This window comes from Cygnus olor, chromosome 3 (assembly GCF_009769625.2).
Source record: "Cygnus olor isolate bCygOlo1 chromosome 3, bCygOlo1.pri.v2, whole genome shotgun sequence".
Taxonomy (NCBI): domain Eukaryota; kingdom Metazoa; phylum Chordata; class Aves; order Anseriformes; family Anatidae; genus Cygnus; species Cygnus olor.
In genome coordinates, this window is record NC_049171.1 from 62268018 (window position 1) to 62291713 (window position 23696).

The window sequence follows — 23696 nt, forward strand, 5'->3', positions numbered from 1 at the left end:
TGTGCAGGAGTACAAAATTAATTTCTTACCACGATATTTTGGTAGTAATCAGGAATGTAGGATGCCCTGTGCATGCTCATGCAAGTATCAATTGAAAGATGTTAATAATATGCATTAAGACATATTGTAAAAAAAGCTGTCAGGAAAGAAGGCAATTGTAACTGAAATGCGTGCATCTGTGCTGATAGGTATGGACTGTTGTGAAGAAAAGGCTATCACCTCAAGAAAAGATACCAGCCAGCAGTTTTAAGCCCTTCATAGCACAGAGTTAGAAATCTATCTTCAACTTCAGGATTCATTATTTTTGATATGGAATGTGAAATGTACGCTGTTCTACTTGGATGAAAATTCATCGAGGTGAACAGAAGGCGTTGAGGCAGACAGTGACAGAAAGCAGACGTTTCTCGTTCCTTAATTTCATTTAAGATAAATCCATTCTTTACAGCTTTCTTTACCTACTGTCGTACATCATAAAATACGTTTCTCCAGCTCTCATCTTGGACCAAAAAAGCATGGAGAGAAGCATTTCTTTTTAGAAATGGAAATCAGAATGTGAATGCAATTGGCATGGGAAGCTACCTTCATATGGCAGACCTCAGCTTTGTTTGTCTCCTGAATCCTGCAGCTAATTCTGAGAATAGGTACAAGTACATTGCACATTGCAAGCACATTGATTCCAAATGACCACAGGATCTTTCACACTCTTCCTCTTGAGGCTCACTTTGTGTTTAATTTATACAGAGTAACTGACAAGGCCCTGAAAGGTGGCCATGTGGTCATATAACTTTCTGTCTATGGACATTGACTTGTGACTATTATTGGTTGTCATCAAGAAAACAGAAAAAAATAACCAGAAGAGAGCAGCCTAAACGCCTTTCAAATTACCTGAAGAAGCTGTTTAATATTCCAACATCTTCTGGTTGTCTCCTTTTCCTCTGTTTAAGGGTTCCTTCTACCTCAAGTTTTCAGATTGAATTTGAAAAATTATTGTGATTTTTCTCATCTTCTGTCACGTAGATTTCTTGTTATTCACTCTGAAATTTGATGATTTAAATCTATTTTCTTTACATTATGTACAAAAAGTAATAGATTGCTGCACATGATCAGTACAAAATAAACAGGGTGATAAAGGTGATCACACCATTCTAAGTCCATAGGAAAAAGCAAAATAAATCACTGCTATAAGTTGTGGTATAATTTTCAAGTGAACTAACGTAGTTACTTTAAATTAAATAATCTTTGTTTCAATGTGACATGAATGTCATATTTTCTCTTTGCCAGTGACAATCGACAACTTCAGCTTCTTTATTTGGAGTGCATCCTCTCCATGTTAAATAGCTCTTCTCCAAGCATGCACCAGCACAAAGGATTCACTGATCTCATATGGTGAGTAGATCTGAAGAGTAATACAAATACTCAGTTTATAAGTATAAAAGGGCCTTTCCCCAACACCATCCATGCAAACAAACCTGTAATAAATCACCAAATGTGAGCAGAGCTCTCTGTTGACCTACTATCAGTTCATTCTGTGCCTCATACAAGATTTCGTAGGACCTCAAGGTCAGCTAGCACATTAAATCCTGTAGTGAACTGTCACTGTCATGAAATCTAACATATTCACACAGAACAGAAGATCTCATACACTTTCTGCAATAGTTTGGGAGTCATGTGGCATTAAATGCACAATTATCCTGCTTAGTAGGATGAGGTGCTATAGAGATCCTGGTCCAGTGTGATGATAAAGGAAGGTAAGCAGATGGTGTGCTGGAGAACAAAAATACTAGTGACCTGTATTGTATAAGGGCTCAGGTAAAATGGTCTTTATGGTACTTCCACTTTATCAAGAAATCCTCTTTAGTATGCTTCACCAGAAAGACTTGATGTCTTTAATGTTTACTTCTACCTGTAGATAGTTTGGTGCCATCACCTCAGGGTGCCTGAAATTATCCTTGTCTTTTTGTTTGCACAGTGCTTTTTTATAGCTTATAGATAATTAAGTCATAACAATAAAGCCAGAATGTAAAGCCCATATCAAGTCCATGTCCATCCTCTGATCTTGAAGGTGACTGTGTTAAAAAAAGGTGTATGGGACTGCTAATGGCAAATGTGTTTCTTGCACTTCTACCCTGTTATTTTGAAACTGAATTGGGCTCTGGCCCAATTTTAAAGATGTAATGTATAGGAGCACTTACAGCTTGCCCTGCTGTCCCAGAAAAAAATCAGATAACCTGATTCGTAGTGGCTGCAGGTCTGGGAGGTCTTCCAGGCTGATAACACTTGGCAACGTTGCATGGGGACCCTGTCCTGAAGCCTCTGGGAGCTCCAATGTAACAGCAGCATTCTCTCTTCCATGGCAAGCCCATTTCAGAAGATTCTGCTCATGAATTTCACCCAACATTTGTTTATGCTTATGTGACTGTTTGTGGGGCCATCCCAAAAACACTTCCTGTTTTGTTTTAAATTTGTTATTTTACACTACGGTTTACACTACAAATCTACAGGTATTTGTATTTGTACATACTTATCATGAGGACAAGCCATGAGGGTCAGGACTTTTTTAAGCAATCTCTTCTTATGCCTGCTCTGAGACAGGCACCTTTCTTAAGGAGTGTATTAATATATTTCGAAATGTACCTAATTGGGTACATTTTAAAGAAATGGATTAAGCAGATATTCCATAAGACATGGGATATCTGATGTCTGATTAAAAACTGGTTTTCTTACTGTGACTTCAGGAGGCTAAGCTGTTTTAGCAAGCACTTTAAGAGAAGCAATGAAAGTTCTGGGCAGCATGAAAATCTTGGGAAATAAGATGTACGTACCTATAAAGATGTGTCTCTCTTTATGGTGAAGCATTACTTGTCATCGAGTGCTTGCTGTAGGTGCCAGCTGAACAACCTCTGAGGCATGTGGGGGAAAATTGGGTTTGGGATTGCATTTTCATACAGCACTTGGATTTTTAAATTATGGCATTAAAGTAAAATGGCGAGTGCATGAGGGCAAAGCTGAAATAACAGCTAGTTGAGCAAAGTGCTGAGTTGATTTTGGCTCTGGTTCCACCGTGTTGGTGAGGAGAAGTGATCTGCTGGTGCGGAATCACTTGAGTGCTCCTGCAGAAAGACAATTTAAGGAAGGGTGGTGTGGTTAGTGGCATGTGAGGAGTTACAGTGCATGCTTTGAGTTTCTGTAGAGGGCTTTCATTATGTTCCCAAAGGCCATCAAAACAGAGGCTCACAACTAAGGGTGCTTACTAAAATACTTGCATGTTCAGGTCAGTTATGGAATGTAAAGCCTTCTAGTTAACAGAGATTGTGTTTCATTTGGTCAGGTTTTTTTTTTTTCAGTTCCCAATTGGACAGAAGAAAATACACTTGGCAGCAGAAATCTAGCGTTCCTACCTTGAAGTAGGTTGCAGCCAATTAAAGAGGCAGGTATGCTATCCTGTGAAGGACAGCATGGTGCAGTTATGACCTTGCAAAATCGGTATCGTGTTTATAAAGCACCCAAAAGTATTTCCATACATACTAGTATGCTGATGCTTGGGAGATTAAAAGAGCCTGGCACAGTTTGTTATTCAGTCTAACCACTGCTGTTGACTGATCATTAAAACAAGAGTGTGTATCTCATTTAACTGTGGGTTATTTTCAGTCTGTTCCTGTGAGTTTTTTTTACAGTTACCATCTGCTGCTTTTTCTCTTTTTCTCAGGAAGCAGCTGTGTCCAGCCTTAGTAGTAATCCTGGGAAACCTGATCCACGACAAAACCATCACCTCTGCCCACAGCAGCATCTGTCTTGAGGCAGATTCGCCTTCCTCAGGGGTCTCTGATCACGGCCGGGGTTCAGGTTGTTCATCCACAGCACCTGCCCTTAGCGGGCCTGTTGCACGGACCATCTACTATATTGCAGCCGAACTGGTTCGGCTGGTGGGGTCGGTGGAATCCATGAAGCCCGTGCTGCAGTCTCTGTATCACCGCATACTGCTTTACCCACCACCTCAGCACCGAGTAGAAGCCATCAAAATCATGAAAGAGGTAGGATAATCGCAGGTGCAAATCCAGGCAAATAAAGCAAAATTTTTAAATGGTAAATGTTGCTGAGATGTGCATACCTGTCCATTCCATACTTTAGCATTAGGGATGTTGAAATTGCCCTTTCTGAGCACGGCTCTTACGTCAAAGCCACTCTGACAAATATTTTTAGTTTTACAAATCATAATAGCTATATTTGTCTCCATAATGCAAGCTGCTATGGTAACTCTGTCAGTGTTCATGCTGTGGTACTGCATGGAGGAGGTCTTTATCACTGAGTCATGACTGCTCTTTTGGATGAGATAGTGTAGTGATCCTGTTCTCAACTTCTTTGGCATCTTTCCCCACTCTCTGCTCCCTCTAGAAGGAGACACTCATCCTCACAGTATAGTATTCTGGACCTTAAGTTGAGCACATGCTTTGATTATGTGTCAGGTTTTTGAAATGCTGTTTCCTTGAGCTGTATTACAATAGCTGGAATGTCTCAAGTGGCCATGCCAAGACCAGTCCTTTCTGGCCTGTCACCCAGTATCTGTGACAGCATGTGTGAGACCTCTTTGAGCAGCAGCTGAAATCCTGGGCTTTTCCATTTCACATGAGCAACATTTTTCTCGTGTTGTGGAATGCAAAGCAGCTTACATAATTTGATGAACAGCAGTCTTTTTTAGATTTTTGCTCTAGCTGTGCATAGATAAGCTGTTCTGTATCTGAAGATCTTTCCTAACACCACACAGCCACCCACTGGGTTGCTGTCTGAACTCACAGTCATTCTGGCTGTTGCTTTCCTCTAATTTTAAAATTAGACAATCTGCATTACATTTTCAGGAAGTTTTAGGAAAATATTAGCTAATGTTTTTCTCTGCAGGATATGTTGTCTCTTTCTGCTCATTAATGTGCTCTCTCCCTGTATGTCCTGGTTGACATTAACAGGACTTGCCACCCAGCAGGGTTGGGTCAGAAGGAATCACTTCATGTATTTTTGCATGACTACCATTTTGTAACTGGGTGACTGAAGAGCAAGGCTCTCTTCAGTATATAATATAAAATAATGCAAGTTACTTGCTCTGTATTTAGGCATAGAGAATGTCTTGTGTGCAGTTCAGTTGAAACATATTCAGTCAAAAATGTAAAGCGCTGGAGAACATTTTGTGTGTGATTCATGTTGCATATGCTGTTTTTCTCTATCTGTATTTCTCCTTTTAAAAAGAGGAAGGATACCTTTAATATATAGAACATTAGTGTGCTGTTTTCTTTTGCTGAGAGAATTTACTGTACTGCTACTTCAGGTTCCAGGACTTGACAGAATTATGACTCATTATATTTAAAAAATGCTTAAATCACCTTCTAGTAACTTCTGCTTTATTTCCTTTCAGATACTTGGCAGTCCTCGGAGGCTTTGTGATTTGGCAGGGCCCTGCTCTTCTGAGTCAGAATCCAGGAAGAGGTCTATTTCTAAAAGGAAGTCCCATCTGGATCTTCTCAAGCTGTATGCTTTGTTTCCTCTTTTAGCCTCTTCTCTCTTAAACGTGTGCACACATGACAGTTAAACAGTTGTACCTTCTGAAGCATATCCAAAAATTAGCCAGGGTTAAATAAGCTGTGAAAATACGAGACGAGTAAAAGCTTTCACTGGTTTGAAGTGAGTCTGGGCCTGTTTGTAAAGCCATAGGTAACCACCTTGGGGAGTTTACCAGAATACCCTGTAATAAATTGTTTAACAGCTGGAAACTCTTTGTTTTGGGAACTAACCTTTCAATGCTTATTTGGAAGTACTGAGGTCAAAAAAGTTGATCCAAATTTAAATGTCAGATTGGGCAAAAAGCATTCTCGGTCCTTATAAGGAATGTATCTTGTCAGTAAGATCATTTTCAAGACACAGGTGGCTTTATATTTAGCTTCAATTGGGTGTTTTTTTTTTTTCCCAGTGTAAGGGCTTGTCTGTAAGGGAGAATACGCTGTGCATGCTGGTACAAATGTACAGTAACTATTTGTTTGGTTGTCAGCCTCTTTACAGAATGGCCATGTCCACCTGGGAGATGTAATTATTTGTGTAGTACTAGTTATCTTCCTCAAAAATAGTCTTACAGGATAATTTAAATTCTTTTTTTTTTTTTTTTGAGGGATGATGTTGGATGACTGCAATGAGCTCGCTATATATGCTGCATCTCTTAGAAAATCTGCTCTCTGTTTTAATTGTAGTATCATGGATGGGATGACGGAAGCATGCATCAAGGGTGGTATTGAAGCATGTTATGCTTCAGTGTCGTGCGTATTTGCCCTGCTCGGAGCGTTGGATGAGCTAAGCCAAGGCAGGGGTCTTAGTGAGGAGCAGGTCCATCTGCTCCTACGGCGCCAAGAAGAACTGAAGGATGGGACCGAGACGAGCAGGGACTCCATGGAGATCAACGATGCTGACTTTCGGTGGCAGAGGCGCATCCTGTCCTCAGAAAATCCTGCCTGGGAATCAGGAAATGAGAAGAGTCCTGATATTAGCATTAGTGTTACCACAGACACTGGTCAGACCACTTTGGAAGGGGATATGGGACAGACAACTCCAGAGGATAATCCAGAAAGTCAAAAAAACTCTCTGTCATCTCCAGCTGGACATGAAAGCAAAGAGATTCATTATAGAGAACCAGAGTCAGAAACCATTGACCAGCCAGATGTTGTTCAGAGAAGCCACACCATAGTCTACCCAGATATAACTAACTTCTTATCAGTGGACTGCAAGACCCGGTCGTATGGGTCCAGGTACAGTGAAAGTAACTTCAGTGTTGATGACCAAGATCTTTCTAGGACTGAGTTTGATTCATGTGATCAGTATTCCATGGCAGCAGAGAAGGACTCTGGCCGGTCAGATGTTTCAGACATAGGCTCTGACAATTGCTCCCTGGCCGATGAGGAGCAGACACCACGGGACTGTCCAGGTCACAAGTCCTTACGTAGTGCTGCTCTCTCTCTGAAATTGCTGAAAAACCAGGAAGCAGACCAGCACAGTGCACGGCTGTTCATCCAGTCACTTGAAGCTCTTCTTCCTCGGCTTATAGCTCTCCCCAGCATAGAGGAGGTAGACGGAGCACTGCAGAGCTTCTCTTCAACTTTCTGCTCAGGTTTGCAAGCAAATATTTACTGTCTAACCAATATGCACACTGTAACATGACTGTACACAGATTCTCTTGTAGGAGTTCATCTTCAGAGAACGTATTCAGAATAACGTGGTTTGTGCTCTACAAAGCACATTGCTCTACAACAGCATATTTCATTTAGGGCGAAGCAAATTGAATATGCAGATGATGATTCAAAGGGAGGTCAATCCACTCTTAGAAGACTCTGGATTATGTCCTCAGTTGATTGAAAAATCAAATTTTCTGTAGTGAGATACCTCTTCACAGGTTCGTGAAGATCTTTTGACAAAATTTGCATGTGCTGTCGTTAGGGAGAGGTTGGGGTTGCCCCTTAGCGTGAAAACTGGGGGTACGGGAAGGACCATCACCCATTTTGAAAGGGGTTCAAGTAGCTTAATATATTACTTCATTACTGTTAGTAAACCCAAGCCTTGCAAAGATGATGATAAGAATCCCACCACAGTAAGCTATTGAAAGAGTAAGAGAAGAGGAACAACTCCTCTTTTTCTCTCTTATTTTATGCTGCTATCTATGACAGAAAATCTGAAGCTCAAAGCCCAGTCCCAGTGAAAAACAGTTAAAGATCTTACCTTTCAAGAGATGAAATAATTGCTCTTCTTTCAGGGTTAGATTCTTTGGGATCTTAACTTGGTCAATCAAACAAAAAAGGGCTATGCAAAGGCAAGTTTGTTGTGTTGATAGTATATTTGAGATGTGTACAAATATACATATTTTCAGAAAGGTTTCTTTTTCCCGACAGTGGCCAAGGTGGAAATGTTCATTAAAATGTATTTCTCTGTTTCTTAATTCACCACAACTGCCTTTTCCATCACTCCTCTCCTAATCATTGCTTCATTCATTGGTGTTCTCACACACATTACTGATACAGAGTCAGAAGGGATGCCTTCCATCATCATACAGCATAATTTAGATACGAAGCTGGGTGAATGTGTTGATAACACCACACAAATAAGCTGATATTCCTGATTTTCTGTTTAAATGCTGACCACATAAGCCCTAAGTCAGGAAGATAGTAAATGGCATTTGTAAGAAACACAGTAGCCTTTTTATATCACAGAAAGGAGGTATCTTAAAAGGGACTTTAATGTTAATTACATTCTTAATTGAGGCGTTCAGAAGCATCCTTCCTGTCACAAAGAATTTATTTTTCCTGTAAAATAGTGAGGTTGTAGCAAAAGATGAGGACTGGAACTCTTGCTCTAACTTTTGTTTGCCTGATAGCTCCTGTGTAAATGAGTATACAACTTATTTTCTCTTAACCTTTTGTCTGTCAAATCCCTTTAGAAGATTTTAAAGTGTTGGAAGAGGTAGACCTAACAGATTTCCAGATCTTAAGGCTAAATGAAACTTCTGTTATCATGCAGTATGACTAATACAGTAAGAAAGATAAAGTATATTACTCAATTTCTGCATTAAGTCCATTATTTTTGGTTTCTCTCTTAAAACGATACCTAGTCGTGGACTTAGGCTGTTGAGTTGAGGAAAGCCCTTAGCATTCCTAAGAAAACCAGCCATGTGGCTAATCCTGTATTTAAAAATGTGCACCACGTTTCTAGTCTGACTTGGTGAAGTAATGGACAAGATATCACTCAGCAAGGAATCACAGACAAATACAATAACAAGTTACTGCTGTTTTTACAGATATGTGATGTATCTCAGTGTTTTCCCTCTGTAAGAGGGATACTTTTGAACTCTTACAAGATCTGTGCAGTTTGTGTTTCAGCCAGAAACCTGGCATGAGACCCAGTCCAGCTGAAACAGTCCTTTTAAGCAAAAGTTCATCAGTACTCCTTCAGGGAGTACTTACCTCAGGGCTTCCTCATTAGCACCAAAAATTCAACACATAAATTGAATATAAATGATGAATATAAATGATGAATATAAATGATGAATGTAAAGAAACTGTTCCTACTCCTTTTATGGACAATGTCTATTAATGTATAATTCCCAAAGAACGCATTAGAAAATACGAGTAGCAGTTAAGATCCAAGTTGAGAAAAAGAGACAGGTGCAGTTCTGGGACCATATAGGACAGGAAGAAGTATTTTTATGTTTCTGAGTGCCTGCTTAGCTGCTTTGATTCATTCATCAGTTTTTCTTACGTTGGAGGGGGAAATACATTAGTACACGATTTAGTAGTCTTTTCTACAAGCTAGGTGCTTAAACAGTATTGTAACGTTGTATTTTCATAGGTCTGAAACACAGTGAAAGGAGGTAGGAATTTGAGGCATTGGCACAGGAACATAAGCATGGAAGAAGTGAAGTAAGCTAAAGAGAGTTAAAAGGGAGATTTGCAAGTCAGTTGGTTAAAAGCCTTTTTCAGCTGGCTATGATCTTTCCTTAGAAAGCTCCCCCTTACTTGTTGCTAGATAAAAACCAATGCTAAAAAAAAAAAAAAAAATCCCTTAGTTACACTGGAGTGTGATGTCTATCTAAAAACACTGAAATATCTAAAAATTCTCAATACTGTGTTGACTTGCACAAAATATTGTTTGCATTTTATGTGGACTCCCTTTGACCTTGCCAATGTAAATGAGCTGTCTCCTTTAAGACAGTGTGCTAACCTCACTGTTTGCTATGGCTGGCAGATTTTTATAATTAAACTTGTTGATCAATATTACCTTAATTCAGACGTAACTATTCCCATGAATTGCAGTATCAAGGAATTACTTCTAATAATTGTGTGCCATTTTGTTAATAATCATAGCAAACATTTAGCATCTTGTTTCAGTTTTGATTCCACAGCGTTTAGTGGCAAGGTTTTTATGTTAAGCATCGATGCAAGTTTGCCCATCAGCTGATCCTCTCCCTTTGAGAGCTGAGCTTCTGTCAAATGTAACTGGTTGTTGTCCAATATTTCAGAGGGAGTTAGGGGTCTTACTTTTTACAAGCACTTCTGGGTGCTCAAAGATATACCTTGTTGGTACTAGCCACTTTTATGTGCAACTGTACACAGGTGGGCTTTTTTAAGCGATTGGCCCACATTTTCTTATATGTACCTCTCTACCTTGATTTTTTTTTTTTTTACCGTAGCTGATTCTAGTCCTTGAGGTACTTGTTTAAGAGATATCAGACATCAAAACAGCATAGTCTACCTACATCTATATCATGATCCTCCACCCAGCAATGTGTTAAAAAGCATCTTTAACTTGAGTGGTGGGGTTCACTGGAGCTACTCATAGGCCTCCTTTGAAGCACTGGGTCATGATTTTGGGACTAGGCAAAGATTCTCCGTTAACATTCACCACAAGAAACCTACCGCAAACGCACGGAGGTCCGTGTGGATATAGTGTGTGGCCAGTCCTCTCACCCCTCTTCCACAAAGGTTGCTCCCTTGAAAGAGTTGTTCATTTTTTGGACCCACCCTGGAACAGTTACTCTCTCTCTAAATCCGCCCTCAAACAGTTATTCACCTTATCCACGCCCCCAAAGTGACGTCAGTGGAAAGTCCGAGAAGGCAGCAGCACAGAGCTTTCAAACCCTCACGAGGCAAGAAAAACATTTGCTTCTTTTCTGTGTGTGGATTATTTTTTATTTTTTTTCTTAATGTTAATGGTTTGTTGTATTTTGTCTAAGAACAGGCATGAGCTTTGTGGTGGGAGGAGTATGTTCACAGTAAACCACTTCAGCAGCTACCAAATGACACAGCTTTGCTTCATCATGTAACTAACCTTGGAAGCTGTTTTTTTTGTTTGTTTGTTTTTCATTTCAAATGTTCCTCTAGGATAAAGCTTACTCCTTAGTTTTCCCTGATTGATGTCGTATGAATGGATTTCACAGTTGTTGTGAAAACCATGAAATACTGTGGTTCATGGAGGGAGGGAGTCAAATATTTCTGGATTTTTCATGTCTCAAACGACAGATCATGGGGATTTGATTAAGTATCTCTCATACTCCATTTATTTTTTTCTACCAGTAGGTCAGCTAACTCCGAGGAGAATGTGTGTGCTGCCCATTCCACCTGGGAAGGAGGCATTGAACCACTGGGCCTGGTTGTAGGGGTGTAGTTTCATACAAATAGTGTTTTCAGGAGTACTGAGCACTTTCAGATGGCTTTTGGGTCTGACAAAGCTGCAAGTGCTCAGCTGTCTAGAAAGCAGGTCTTGTATGAACTAAGCAGGGCTTGGAGTTGTAACAAGTCCCAGCCAGCTTGACCCCAAATATTTGTCCATGTACCTCTAGGCCATGGAAAGGATGATGATTACAGCCTGATCCTGCAAGGTACTGAGCACTCCAGTCCCCATCCAACAACTCATTTATCTGGTATCGATTTACTGGGAAGTTAAAGGAGCTTTGTCCCTGATTAGCACCATTTGGTGCAATGTATGCTCAGTTTCCTATAAGTATACAGGCTTTGCCTATTTCCCTTCCCAGCTCACCTTTCTGGTTAGCGTTGTAGATATATCCTGCCCTTTGCTTTGTACCTGGCAGTCATCCTGATGACTACTCGTGTCTTTCAAATTAAGCTTGTTGCTGCTTTGCTGGACTGTGACTGGAGTGTTCAATTTCCCTTGCAGCACTGCATTCTAGATGGACTGTTTAGTTTTCTACTCCCTACTCTAGTTCATTTAATAGAGTCACTTCTACTGATGATTCATTAACTATTCGAGCAATCTGTTGCTGCTGAAATGCTAGGGTTAGTTTCTGATTTTTTTTTTCCAGGCAAAATCTCTGTTAAATGTGAGAGCTCACATGGTGTTTTTGTTAGGTATGATGCACTCACCAGGATTTGAGGGAAACCCAAATTTCAGCTTCCAGACTCTGATGAATGCAGACAGCCTCTACATGGTCTCACATTACACTCTGCTGCTTAACCTAAAATTGGCCAACTCGGATTACTACAGGAAGAAGCCTGCCCAAGCCCCCGTGTTGCTGGTGAGTTACGGAATACGGGAAAACTGTTTTGAAAAAACTGTTTTGTTTCCTTTCACATAAAGCAGCCCACATATAAATGTTCTTCATGCTGCTTGCTAAGTGGAGAAATAATAATTGCAAATGAAGCATTCTCCAAGCTACTTATGAATCTTGCATGATAAATGTCATGCCTCTGAATTACACAGCTTCTCTGAAATTCAGGGGGAATAAATGCTGCTTACTGATGATCATTACAGTAACAGTCATTTTGATGGATAGTGCATCTGCAGAACAAATCTTCATTACCATCGTGTAATGAAGCAAGTATTGTCAGTGCACACTGTCAAGGGACATACCTTAATCTTGCAGCTCCTTTTGAGCATAATGACAAATTTCTTGCTTAATACTAGCTTTGTGTTTACACAGATGAAGACATGAGAAGTTTGAGTGAGATAATTAGGTTAGGTTTTAGTCATATAACTGATGATTTTTGTGACACCTGGGATTCCTCAGGTTTTGTTGTTGTTTTGTTTTAAATTGTTTTGAAGGCTACAGGCATTCTAAAACTTGAATCTATGCTTCTCAACTAAGCTGTCGAAGGTGAGTCATTCCAGAGTTTTCCTAGAAATAAATAAATAAATAAAAAATCCAAAACCAAGGAACAAACATATATGGAACAAGCCAAAACATTCTGTCAAAAAGTACCGTTCTTGCTGAATTTCCCACGTAAGATAATTTATTTTCTAGGAAATACTAAAAACAACTGGTTTTGACCATCATCATCAGTTCTGGTATGCTTTTCAGCAGCTGCAAGAGCAAATCAGTAACTCAAAACTTCCTTTAGGGCCAGTCCTGTGCACAACACACCTAAGTATTGTTGAAAATAGTTCAGATGTATCTAATTGGGCCCGAGTTTATCTGTGGTGAATGTTCAATGCAAAAGAGCCTGATTGCTGGACAGGCAACATTAGGTGCCACAATTTCATTTTTATTGGAGTTGAGATTCTATCCCCACCTTGTGGAAAAAGTGAAAGACCAGCACGTGCCATTGTCACCGTGCAAGAGCTGTCATTACGATTTGTATCTTGCATGAAGTGCAATAGGAGAAATCTCCTCATGTATGTCGTTGTACAATGAGAATCACGTTCATGTCATTCTTGCCATAGAGACACGTTGTAATCCTCGGTTTATTGTTATTTTCTGTATAATTTCATTTCTACTCCTGCATTATGTTATGCACAGGAATGGATCTAGAACCAGAAGTGCTCATGCTGTAGGACTTACCATTGTCTTACATCTGGCTTTTATGGTTGTCTACAGAAAGAGTTCATGAAGCAGGTCCAGTCCAGTGGAGTGTTGATGGTGTTTTCCCAGGCCTGGGTTGAAGAGCTGTACCACCAGGTACTAGAAAGGAACATGCTGGGGGAAGCTGGATACTGGGGAAGCCCCGAAGAGCACAGCCTTCCACTTATCACCATGCTGACTGGTCAGTATTATGTTTTGACATCAGGGAATAACTTCCAAACGTGTGTCTAAAGCTACAATAACACACTGCTTCGCTCCATTGCATACAGAACAGTGTGTAATCATTCAACGTGTGGTGTTTCACTAAAGTACAAGTAAAGAAAGAATCAGACTCAGCTGTGGCAGATACTAAGTGCATGTTCTGTATCAGGCAGAAAGTTTTTGGAGCCTGGGTTTAAAAACAAACAAAACCCCTGAAACTTAGTAGTAGTCTTGATTCTCTGTGGCTAGTGTCATCAAAAGCTGAATAGACTGGAACGTCCTGTTGTCTTGACTTGTATGATACCATCTGTGTGACGACAGTGTCCCAAAGTCACAGTTACTATCAGGATCCAAATGAGCTCTTTATTGCCTGCAGAGGAATGTTTGCTAATTGAGATGAATCATCAAGATATAGCCAAAAAAATGGTTCTGTTGTTTTCTCAGAAAGGTGGCTGCCTGATACTTCAAGAGGTACAGATAGACTTCAGGCATTTTTTCAGGAAGAAATATGCTTCTTTACGTACTTTTGGATCCAGTAACCTACTGATACTCCTAAAAACCTATCTGTAAAATAATACAAACTTTGCTAACATACTGTTTTTTTGTTTTTGTATTTTTTTAAATAACTTTTTTTAAAAAATAACTAAAAGTATAATGGAGACAGGAAGGGTAGATTTGTTCACTGAACCAAAGTTCTTTTAATTCTTTCAGCTTCAGCTATGGTAGGCTTGGTACCTGTTAATGACAAACTATAAAGCTGCTGTTTTCTTGATGTCGTAGCAAAGCCATTTCAGTATGCCTGTGGTGCAATACAAATACAAGTAGTGGAGTCTGATCCTGGAAGCCTTCCAAAGATTGGGCTCCCCTTGGTTCTGATTTGTGCTATGCCAGGGGTGTGCCAAATGGCAGTAGTAAGAAGCTGAAGACCCGCAGCACCTCTAACAAGTGCTGAAAAACAATCCTTAGCTTCATTTGAGGAGAAAAATTAAATGGGATCTGCTGAAAGGCAGCAAGATGTCTATGATACTGTACTGATATAAAGTGCACTGTTTGAATGTATGTACTGTATGATTATGATGAGGTAATTAAAACATTGTATGCAGGGAGAACACTGGCTTCGTTAACAAAGAGCAACGCCATCAAAGAACAATGCTCTGAGAGGTTTTTACTTATCATTTTGAGCTGAGTTGCCTTTAAATATTGAGTTGAGTGATAAATAGTCAGTTGGGAAGCTGAAGAAAACACTTCAGAAAAATAATAGCTGTGAATTGTGTGGAGAAGAGAGAGAGAGGGATTTCTAGAAAGCAAATCAATGTGATGCCCCTATATATTAAATTCTATGTTACAAAGATAATCTTGTGTTGGAGCAAGGGTTGTGTTTCTTTTGAGGTTGAGCCCACATAAGTCTACTAAAAATCTCATTTAGGATATAGGATCCCAGTGTGTCTAGGAACACACAGTAACAGGATTTAGCAAGACGTGAAATGAAATACTCAGAAATACAGAGATCTAAGGGTGAAGGAGGTTCTAAACTGTAAGAAATACCATGTAATCCTTACTAAGAGTTATGTTGACTGTGTAACTCTGGGGGGCTTTTGTTGAGTGGGTTATTTCCCTTCTCCAAGAAAAGGTTGGTTATTCTGGGCAAAGCATAATGTGCCACAGCTTACATTTATAGGAAGGCTTCATAAGGCTGCCAGAAAAGAGGAACTAAAAGACATACCTGAGAAATCAGGAGCACTAGAACCTACTTGAACAAGGAACCAGTAAGAGATGCTTTATCTATGTCATCTGTGTGTTGCATATTGCATAGTAATCTTTTTTTTTTTTAAACATTCTGGCAGACATCGATGGCTTGGGAAGCAGTGCAATTGGTGGCCAATTGATGGCATCTGCTTCAGCTCAATCTCCTCTTTCCCAAAATCGGAAGACGGATGATTCTGTTGTTGCAGGTATTGAGCCTGTACTGTAAGTACAAGTGTATGTGCCGACGGTACGTTGTTTTATACCATAAATTTATAAATATTGGGTTTTAAAGGAACAATTTAAGGGTTGAGGGAAGTTTGTCAGTACATCCTACACAAGAATCAGATAGACAGTCCAGTATGCAGAGAACAACTACGACTTTTTTTTTAACCACTGATGCTGTTAAGTCATTTTCCAGTAGTAGTAATGCAGTAATGCATTTCTCACTCCAGGAGTTGCTTTTGCCCGATACCTCTTAATCGGCTGTTGGAAGAACATGATTGACACCTTGTCCACACCGCTAACTGGTCGCATGGCAGGCAGCTCCAAGGGGCTGGCATTCATCTTGGGAGCAGAAGGAGCCAAGGAGCAGAACCAAAAGGAGAAGGACTCCATCTGTGTGAGCCTGGATGGACTGAGGAGGGCAGCCCGGCTGAGCTGTGCTCTAGGTACTGCTGCATGCGGGTTGTCATGGCAGGCATATAAACTAGGATAATAACTTTCCTTGAATGAATTTGGGAGAGAGAAAAGCAGCATAGTGTTCTCGTCTAGGATGATCAAGGAACCTGGACTGTAGAACTCCCACTGGAGCCCCTCTGACCTACAGCATAGACATGTCCATCCATCTTTCCCTTGACACAAACTGTTGCTCAGATTGCGTGGGGATGGGGAGGAAATGCTGGTTAATCATTGTGTTGTTGCTTTACAGGTGTTGCTGCTAACTGTGCATCTGCTCTTGCCCAAATGGCTGCTGCCTCCTGTGTTCAAGAAGAGAAAGAGGAAAAAGAAATCCAAGAGCCCAGTGATGCTATAGCTCAAGGTAACAATGTGATTAAGTGATCCACCTTATCTCATGTTGTCTGCAGAGATGCAGCTGGAAGGTACTTTGCTATACACAGAAGCACAACGGAAGGAGATGTCACTATTGTGCATTACTCACTTGCAAGCATACAGGATGTAAGTCTAGAGGCTTCAATACATGTCCTGCTGTCCTGAGTTCCTAACGTTATGTCATGCTGTTTGGTATATATAGAGAACTGAAATTAGTAAAACAACAGATAAGGCTAACTGCATTTTGAAACCTGCACTTTCTAAAAATTGTGATACTGGTACAACCAGAGGGCATCAGAGAAACAGTAGCGTGATAATGTGTTGTGTGATAATAGAAGCTGAGCTTGTGTCCTGCTCCCTGACTTGTCTGTACATCCTGCTTGCTTTTGTCATCATCAAATATTTAAAATTTTTCAAATCATGTTAAATGAAGTTGGAATGGAAAGAAAAAACAAGTAAGATAAAACAACTAAAAAGTTCTGCATCCCTATAACAGTGGAAGTCAGTAAAGTCAATTGTTGTCTCTGATGCCTGGTGGGAAATGAGATAACATCTGATATCTAATGGCAAAAAAAACATAACAAAACATAGTGTTGCACAAATGACCCTTCTTGGTACTTTAATTTGGTGACTCAGTAGAGAAACCAAAACTGAATAGGCCTGAGCACAATCTGTGTTTGGATCACTTTGCTTGATATAACTGAAGCGAGTTGGCCAGGCCGCATTGAGGCAAAGAGGAGGCAGCAGTGGTGGCCAGAGGCCAACAGATCTGTTTTATGAAAGCCTAAAAAGCTTCAAAATTTGTTTCAATTCCAATGCAACATGAAAATTTCAGAGATTCTTATGAAAAAGAATAAGGTCCAAATGCTTGGTAGTTCAGATCAGGATTAATTTTGCTATGACAGAATATCTATTACCAAAAGCTCTTTGATGAGAATTTCATATGGAAATAGAGGTAAAATCTGTAAACCCTTTCTTTCTGTAGCAAAGAAGATTTTGGTAATAATAAATAAAAATCCAGCCAGCTCCAAAGAGAAACATGTAATGTTGCTGGTAATGCTGCATCTGTTTTGTGGGCAACAAGATGTGAATTTGGGGGTGGAGGGGTGTCAATCTCAGACTGATTTTTCATGCTCATAAAACCAATCCAAATGGAATTTTCATTTTAAAACTGCCCTATGTTTATGAAGAAGAAATGGGGTGCTGTGGTTTGTTTTTTTTTTTTCTGAAATCCCCATTCTTTTGTAGCTTTCAGACTGCATGCATTTACCTTCACCGTATATGCAAACAAATGTTTGTTGAAAAGCTGGATAAGGTAATGTTCTTTTTATTTTTCATGCTGCAGTGAAACAGAAAGTGGAGCAGAAACTGGAGCAGATGGGGAAAGTGCAGGGAGTCTGCCTACACACTGCTCATGTTTTGTGTATGGATGCAGTCCTTAACGTGGGCCTGGAAATGGGAAGCCATAATCAGGACTGCTGGCCTCATGTGTTCAGGTACTCAGCAGCTTTCCCAAAAGAAACAGAATTTACACCATGTTGCCTGAAAGTACCAGACTGAGACAAAAGACTTTACCTACTCTGGGAGTCTTCTGTATAACCAGTATCAGAGTGAATTAACTGCTAGTATCTTTAAGAGAAAAAGACTTCTTTTCACCACTGTTTAGAGATGAAATCAATGCTTAGAAACTTCAAATCAATGTTTAGAAATTCCAGCATTACCAGAAAACTGTTGCAGACCCAGGAACCTAAAAGGCCTTTCAGGCTCCTCAGTTAGGCTGTTTGCTGTCAAGGCACATGGGAGGCCAAAGGATGTAAGAAGACAAGTTATCTATGATGTGGCTGAGAGTTTTACTTACACTGTCCTTCTGGAGTACAGATCCAAGCATTTCTTCAGTCCTCTGATTCTAGGGAGATGAGAGTTGCTGTTCTAGGGTGTTTATCCATATTTTCCTTCTCCTGTTTGTTCTCAGGGTGTGTGAGTACATCAGCACGCTGGAGCACACCCACTTCAGCGATGGTGCTTCGCAGCCCTCCCTTACCATCACCCAGTCACAGCAGGCACCTGGAGGCCTGCAACCAGACTCGGAGCTGGGGGAGTCTCCCCAGGAACTGACGCCTGAGCAAGAGACCACCCTCAGTAGCAATCCTGTTATTCAGCCGGTTTCCATCCAGGAGCTCATCAAGGAGAGCAGTAAGGGCAGAGCTTTCGACTTCCGTGGAGGCAGCCTGCTGTGTGGGACCAGTGCTGCCAAGGCTGTTCTCACACTCTCCACGCAAGCTGATAGGTAAAAGCACGACTGGAGTCTCTGTTCACAGAACAGGACCAAAATGGACCGTTCTGTGGTGCAGTGGGGCCTGATTTTTATGGCTGCTGCAGCTACTTGCTTCAGTTGAGTTTCACAAGAGAGATACGTGTGTGTCACTACCAGCAGTTCCTAAAATACGTGCCTTTCTGCACCTCTGCTGTACCTGCCCTGCTTTGTGGAAGCACTGGGCTGAGTCTGTCCGTGCACACACAACAGTGAATATGCCAAGTAAATCACATGCATCCTGGGAGTGGAAGATTTATTGCTTGCATGCAAATTCATCTATTGTCTTTGCTCCTTAAAGCAAACAAAAATGTAGTTGTCAAGACCAGTGTCAGTCAGAAAAGAGCTGCTGCTGTCAGGACAATGTGCACAGCTTGTCAGCCTGCCCCAAGGTGCCGGAGGAGGGAAAGCCACCATGCATGCTCACAGACTGGCTAGGTTAAATGTCCCTACAGCACAGTCTGCAGACTGATGTGTCACACACTTTTATTTTGCTCTTTCTGCCATTCATTTAGCAGCCAAGGATACAGTTGAAAACTTCCTGGTTTTGCATGTTTCTAATACCCTTTTTTTTTCAGCTATCTAGCTGACACTTTGTACTATTGATCTCTCCCCACAGGAGGGATTTATTTGAAAATTCAGAGTACAAACTAATGCATATGGATATACTCGTGGGAGTTTGATTCTGTGCACGGACAGTACCTTTTATTCGCTAAGCTTGGGGTAGTGAATAAGGGCAGCCTGCTCTAAGGAACCTGCTTTGGCAGGGGGGTTGGACCCCATGATCTTCCGAGGTCCCTTCCAACCCCTTCAATTCTGTGATTCTGTGAAGCTCACGATTCCAGCCTTGTTCCAAGGATTAGATAACAGCAGTACTGTAATTTTAAGGACACAGGTTTGTTCCTTTAGTGCAGACGTCATTAGGACTCAATCCTCAGTTTCCCAGGACAATAGAAAGTTCTTCGTGAAAAGCAGTAGCAGAAATTCGTAGTTGAGTCAACTTCTGGCTGTACCATGTGAATTTGTGATCTCTGTGGAAACCTACCTCCTATCTAAGCAAAATTTTACAGCTTTAAGGGTACATATTTTAACTCTTAAATCGTAAGAGCTCATTGCAGCTGAAAATAACAACTGTTTATATTCCTAAATAGCAATTCAGATACAGCCACTTTAGGTGTAAGACTTAAATTAATTTGTTTTCATGTAAGGGGCTTTTCAGATGGAACAAACTGCTGCAACTCTAAAGTCACTGAAACTATGATGATGTTAACTGTGAGGACTGAGCATATTCTCAATTTTTTGAATCACTGTTCACGAACTGCTTATGGCATTAAGATAAGTAATGGGGAACTGGTGATTCTTTAAAAAGTGGCTTTTTGTTTTAGTGCTGCAGTTGAATATTGGAAAGGTTCTGGTTGGTCCTACACACTCTGCTTTCCACTCTCCAATTTATATTTCTGTATCAAAGTCTTTCTGTAGCACTATATAAATGAAGAAACCCTTTATAAACCAATGTTTTGCCAGAGGCAACACACTGAAGCTATTGACACATAAGGGTTTTCCTCTTATATGCACATTTAAGTCTCTGTATCATGAATTTTTCAGTTGGTTTCTGTTCTTTTTGTCACAGGCTCTTTGAAGATGCTGTTGACAAGTTAAACTTGATGGCACTGGCAGGCTTTCTTTACCAGCTCAAGAAGGCTTCTCAGGCCCAGCTTTTCCATTCAGTCACAGATACAGTTGATTACTCCCTAGCAATGCCAGGTAAATTGCCTAAAGATCCCTTTCAGCATTCTGTGTTTCGTGTACAACTGTACTGCTTGCAGGATTTGCTTTGTATTCTTACAGTTTTGATTTTTCCAAGTGAAATTTCAAGGCATAAATAAAACAGTATTTAATAAGATTTCTCTGTAGGAATCTTTAGAAGAGGTTGAGAATTTTTTTTGGACAGGGACTACATCCGTACTTTCTGTGAAACACTTCAGAGGACATTCATTTGGTTATTGGACTTCGGGGTGTTAATTATCCACCAATATTTAATCACAGCTCCAGATCCAACCTGATCTGGTAAGGAAACTCAGGGTGAATGTAGAGCTAAGACAGTGGCTTTAGCTTAGGCATTTGACACTTGGGATAACCTCAGATGTGTTCATAAAGTAAGTGATAGCAAACAAAGCACACAACTGAAGAAAGTAAAGAATTGTCTTGCTTGCTCTTCCCCAGAAAAGTAGAGCACATACCATACAGTACAAAGCCTGTAAAATGTTGTCTGTTCTGTGGCAGACATGGATTTTATCTTGTGTATGTCTCCAATTTAATTGTTTTTAATTTTAATTGTTTTCCCCTCTCTGAGTACCTCCCTGAGGTACTATCTGTCATTATCTCAATATGAAACATAATTGTTCATTTTTTGTTCTGTCTTGTCTCCAGGCCTCAACGCTGATCAGTTTCTTTAATAAACAGTGACCGTGTTATCTTATATGTAGCAGTAAATCAACAGTAGTTAGTAATAATGGTGTTAAAATAAGATAGAGCAATTAATTGTACATATACCTTTTTATTAAAAGTGTTGTGCCCATATTTTAATGAGACAATGAACTGTGTTTCCAAATGTTGTAAGAGAAAAGGAAAATGAATCCTTTTCAATACAAAATAAAGCGTATTAGTGGCTCATGAGCAGATGATCATTTTCTCAAATTCTCTGCTTCACGTCCTCTGCTTGGTGAGAAATACAAAAGACAAGCCAAAGCTAAATAATTTGCAGTTTATGTTCTTTCCTGTAGATGTCACCAAAGGTTTTTGCAAGTACCGTTTCGGTTCTCCGTATCAGTTGTTTAACTCCTTGCTGAATATGTCTGCACTTAGCTGTATTGGTTATCATGACTGAATTATAATGCATATAATGCAATATTAGCTTCCCATGTATTTGCATCTTAAAAGTGCTTCCCAAAAAATCGATCACTTAAATAAAAATGAAGTGGTTTTAGTACGTTGTTCTTAAAGCTTGGGTCTATTTCTTGTTCTTTTACCTACACAGGCATAGCTGGGATTTCTTCCTAGCTGAGTACTATTAATTTCTAAACAGATTTAAATTCCTCTTTAGACATCCAGAGATAGAGGAGCAGCTGTTTGTTAGCTTCCATTTATTTGCTTTTACTTCCTTGTAGGTGAAGTAAAATCTACCCAGGACAGGAGAAGCGCACTTCACTTGTTCCGTCTTGGTGATGCCATGCTCAGAATCGTAAGGAGTAAATCCCGCCCGTTGCTCCACCTCATGCGTTGCTGGAGCCTGGTGGCACCTCACCTGGTGGAGGTAGGAGTGGGGGAGAAAACAGGAATGGGTGCAGTGGGTGCAAAGCTGAAATAGCTGGAGAAGGCTCGATAGCTCTTAACATGTAAATTAACCCTCAACATTATGCCAAGTTTGGTCTCAGTCCTGTTGCAGTATTGTATATACGATGTCATCTCTTGTGATAGTGCTGCTGAGGATTGTACTTCTAAATAAATAACTGAAATGGCCAGGTCCAGGGACAATGCATTGGATTTTCGTGATGTGATACTTCTTGTTTGTCTGTGGTGAATAAAATGAAACCACTCTAAGAGGTTACAAGCAAGTTCTCCATCTATTTTCTAAGTCAAGGCCTGCATCCTAACAAGTCTGTCTATAAAAGGATGCACAAAAAGCCCGCGTAAAGCCAGCACAACTGAGAAGATGGCTAAATTTCTCCCTTTCCTCTTCTTCCTTGTAAACTCTGGTCAGTGGCGTGCCAGTAGCAGTCACATAATGTATTTCAGTTACAAGAAATGACCTTTCCTCAACCAAACTTTCTGTCTTATTTGGTGAAATGCTGATGTATTGACTTCTCAGAGCTTTTTGCTTTGTATCATTGATATTAATAAATGTGCAGTACTTGCTTGGTATTAGTGACGTACATGGTGTCATGTGCCTAGGTGTGTTGAGAGTTTAAGATGAGCAATTCAGTAAATTGCCATGGCACTTAATTTACTCAATAAAATGTGTGGAGTATCTTACTACAGAGTTCAGACTTTGGGGAGTCTCAGTGCAATACCTCTAAGTGAAGCAGAAATCGCAGGGAATAATTTCATTGTATGCTTTAACAGCCCTTTATCTTGAAAACTTAAGTAACACTTGTCTTTGGATGCCACCTTGAGACCACTTTAAATGCTCTCCATGCTTTCAGCACTTTTAAGCCTTTCAAGATCCCAAGCCAGTTTAGACTCCTCAAATCATTTCTGTGTTTTTAGATGGCAGGGATGGTCAATCTTTGTGGCTGACTTCAGTGAAGATGAGGGCATTACTGGGAAGGAGCAACATCAGGGAAAGGACAGAATTCAGTATAACCTGCATGGTGGGTCAAAATAGAGCAACTTTATGTCCAGATTCACTGGTGCTTATTTTTTTAATAGCCCTTCCAAAGTGAGCAGGTTCTCATCACTTTTAATTTTCATAAATAACCAAATAAAAAGTGGCATTTCAAGTATGGTGTGTATATGCAGAAACTACTTTTTTGAAGGGAAAAAATGCTCACATAGTAGAAACAAAAGACAGCACTTAACATGAGATCTGTTCTGTGGGTTTTATTGTTTATTTTTAGCCTCTGTGCTTCTTGAATTTTCATCAAACCTTCAGGCACCTGTAGGACTCCAAGCAGCTCAGATTCTCAGTCATCTGTTTCCGTAGCAGTCCTTTTTCATTGCAGTGGGGGCCCCAGTCACATCAGTGGTGAAGCCATCTTCAGGGCTCAGCAACATGAAATGCTTGCCTCCCTTAAAATTGTCTCACTGAAAGCAAATTTTTTGTTAGAGCGAAGTCTTATACTCATGTTCTCCCTGCAGGCTGCCTGTCATAAGGAGAGACACGTGTCTCGGAAGGCTGTCTCCTTCATCCACGACATCCTCACTGAAGTGCTGACAGACTGGAGTGAACCTTCTCATTTTCACTTTAACGAGTCGCTTTTCCGCCCCTTTGAGCGTATCATGCAGCTAGAGCTGTGTGATGAGGATGTTCAGGACCAGGCAAGTCAGCCCTGATTA

At 40.4% G+C, this 23696-nt stretch overlaps 1 protein-coding gene across 11 annotated transcripts in view; it reads left to right on the top strand.

Annotated features, from left to right (window-relative positions):
- ARFGEF3 (ARFGEF family member 3) overlaps positions 1-23696 on the top strand; it is a 93141-nt gene that overhangs the window by 45437 nt on the left and 24008 nt on the right. For all 11 annotated transcript variants that reach the window (XM_040551960.1, XM_040551961.1, XM_040551966.1 and 8 more), the window contains 14 exons: positions 1282-1386; positions 3707-4031; positions 5402-5514; positions 6228-7138; positions 11883-12049; positions 13349-13514; positions 15379-15486; positions 15733-15948; positions 16209-16319; positions 17676-17826; positions 18303-18617; positions 20272-20405; positions 21809-21954; positions 23499-23678. In XM_040551960.1, coding sequence (XP_040407894.1) covers positions 1282-1386; positions 3707-4031; positions 5402-5514; positions 6228-7138; positions 11883-12049; positions 13349-13514; positions 15379-15486; positions 15733-15948; positions 16209-16319; positions 17676-17826; positions 18303-18617; positions 20272-20405; positions 21809-21954; positions 23499-23678 — 3148 coding nt within the window. The remainder of the gene's footprint in view (positions 1-1281; positions 1387-3706; positions 4032-5401; positions 5515-6227; positions 7139-11882; positions 12050-13348; positions 13515-15378; positions 15487-15732; positions 15949-16208; positions 16320-17675; positions 17827-18302; positions 18618-20271; positions 20406-21808; positions 21955-23498; positions 23679-23696) is intronic.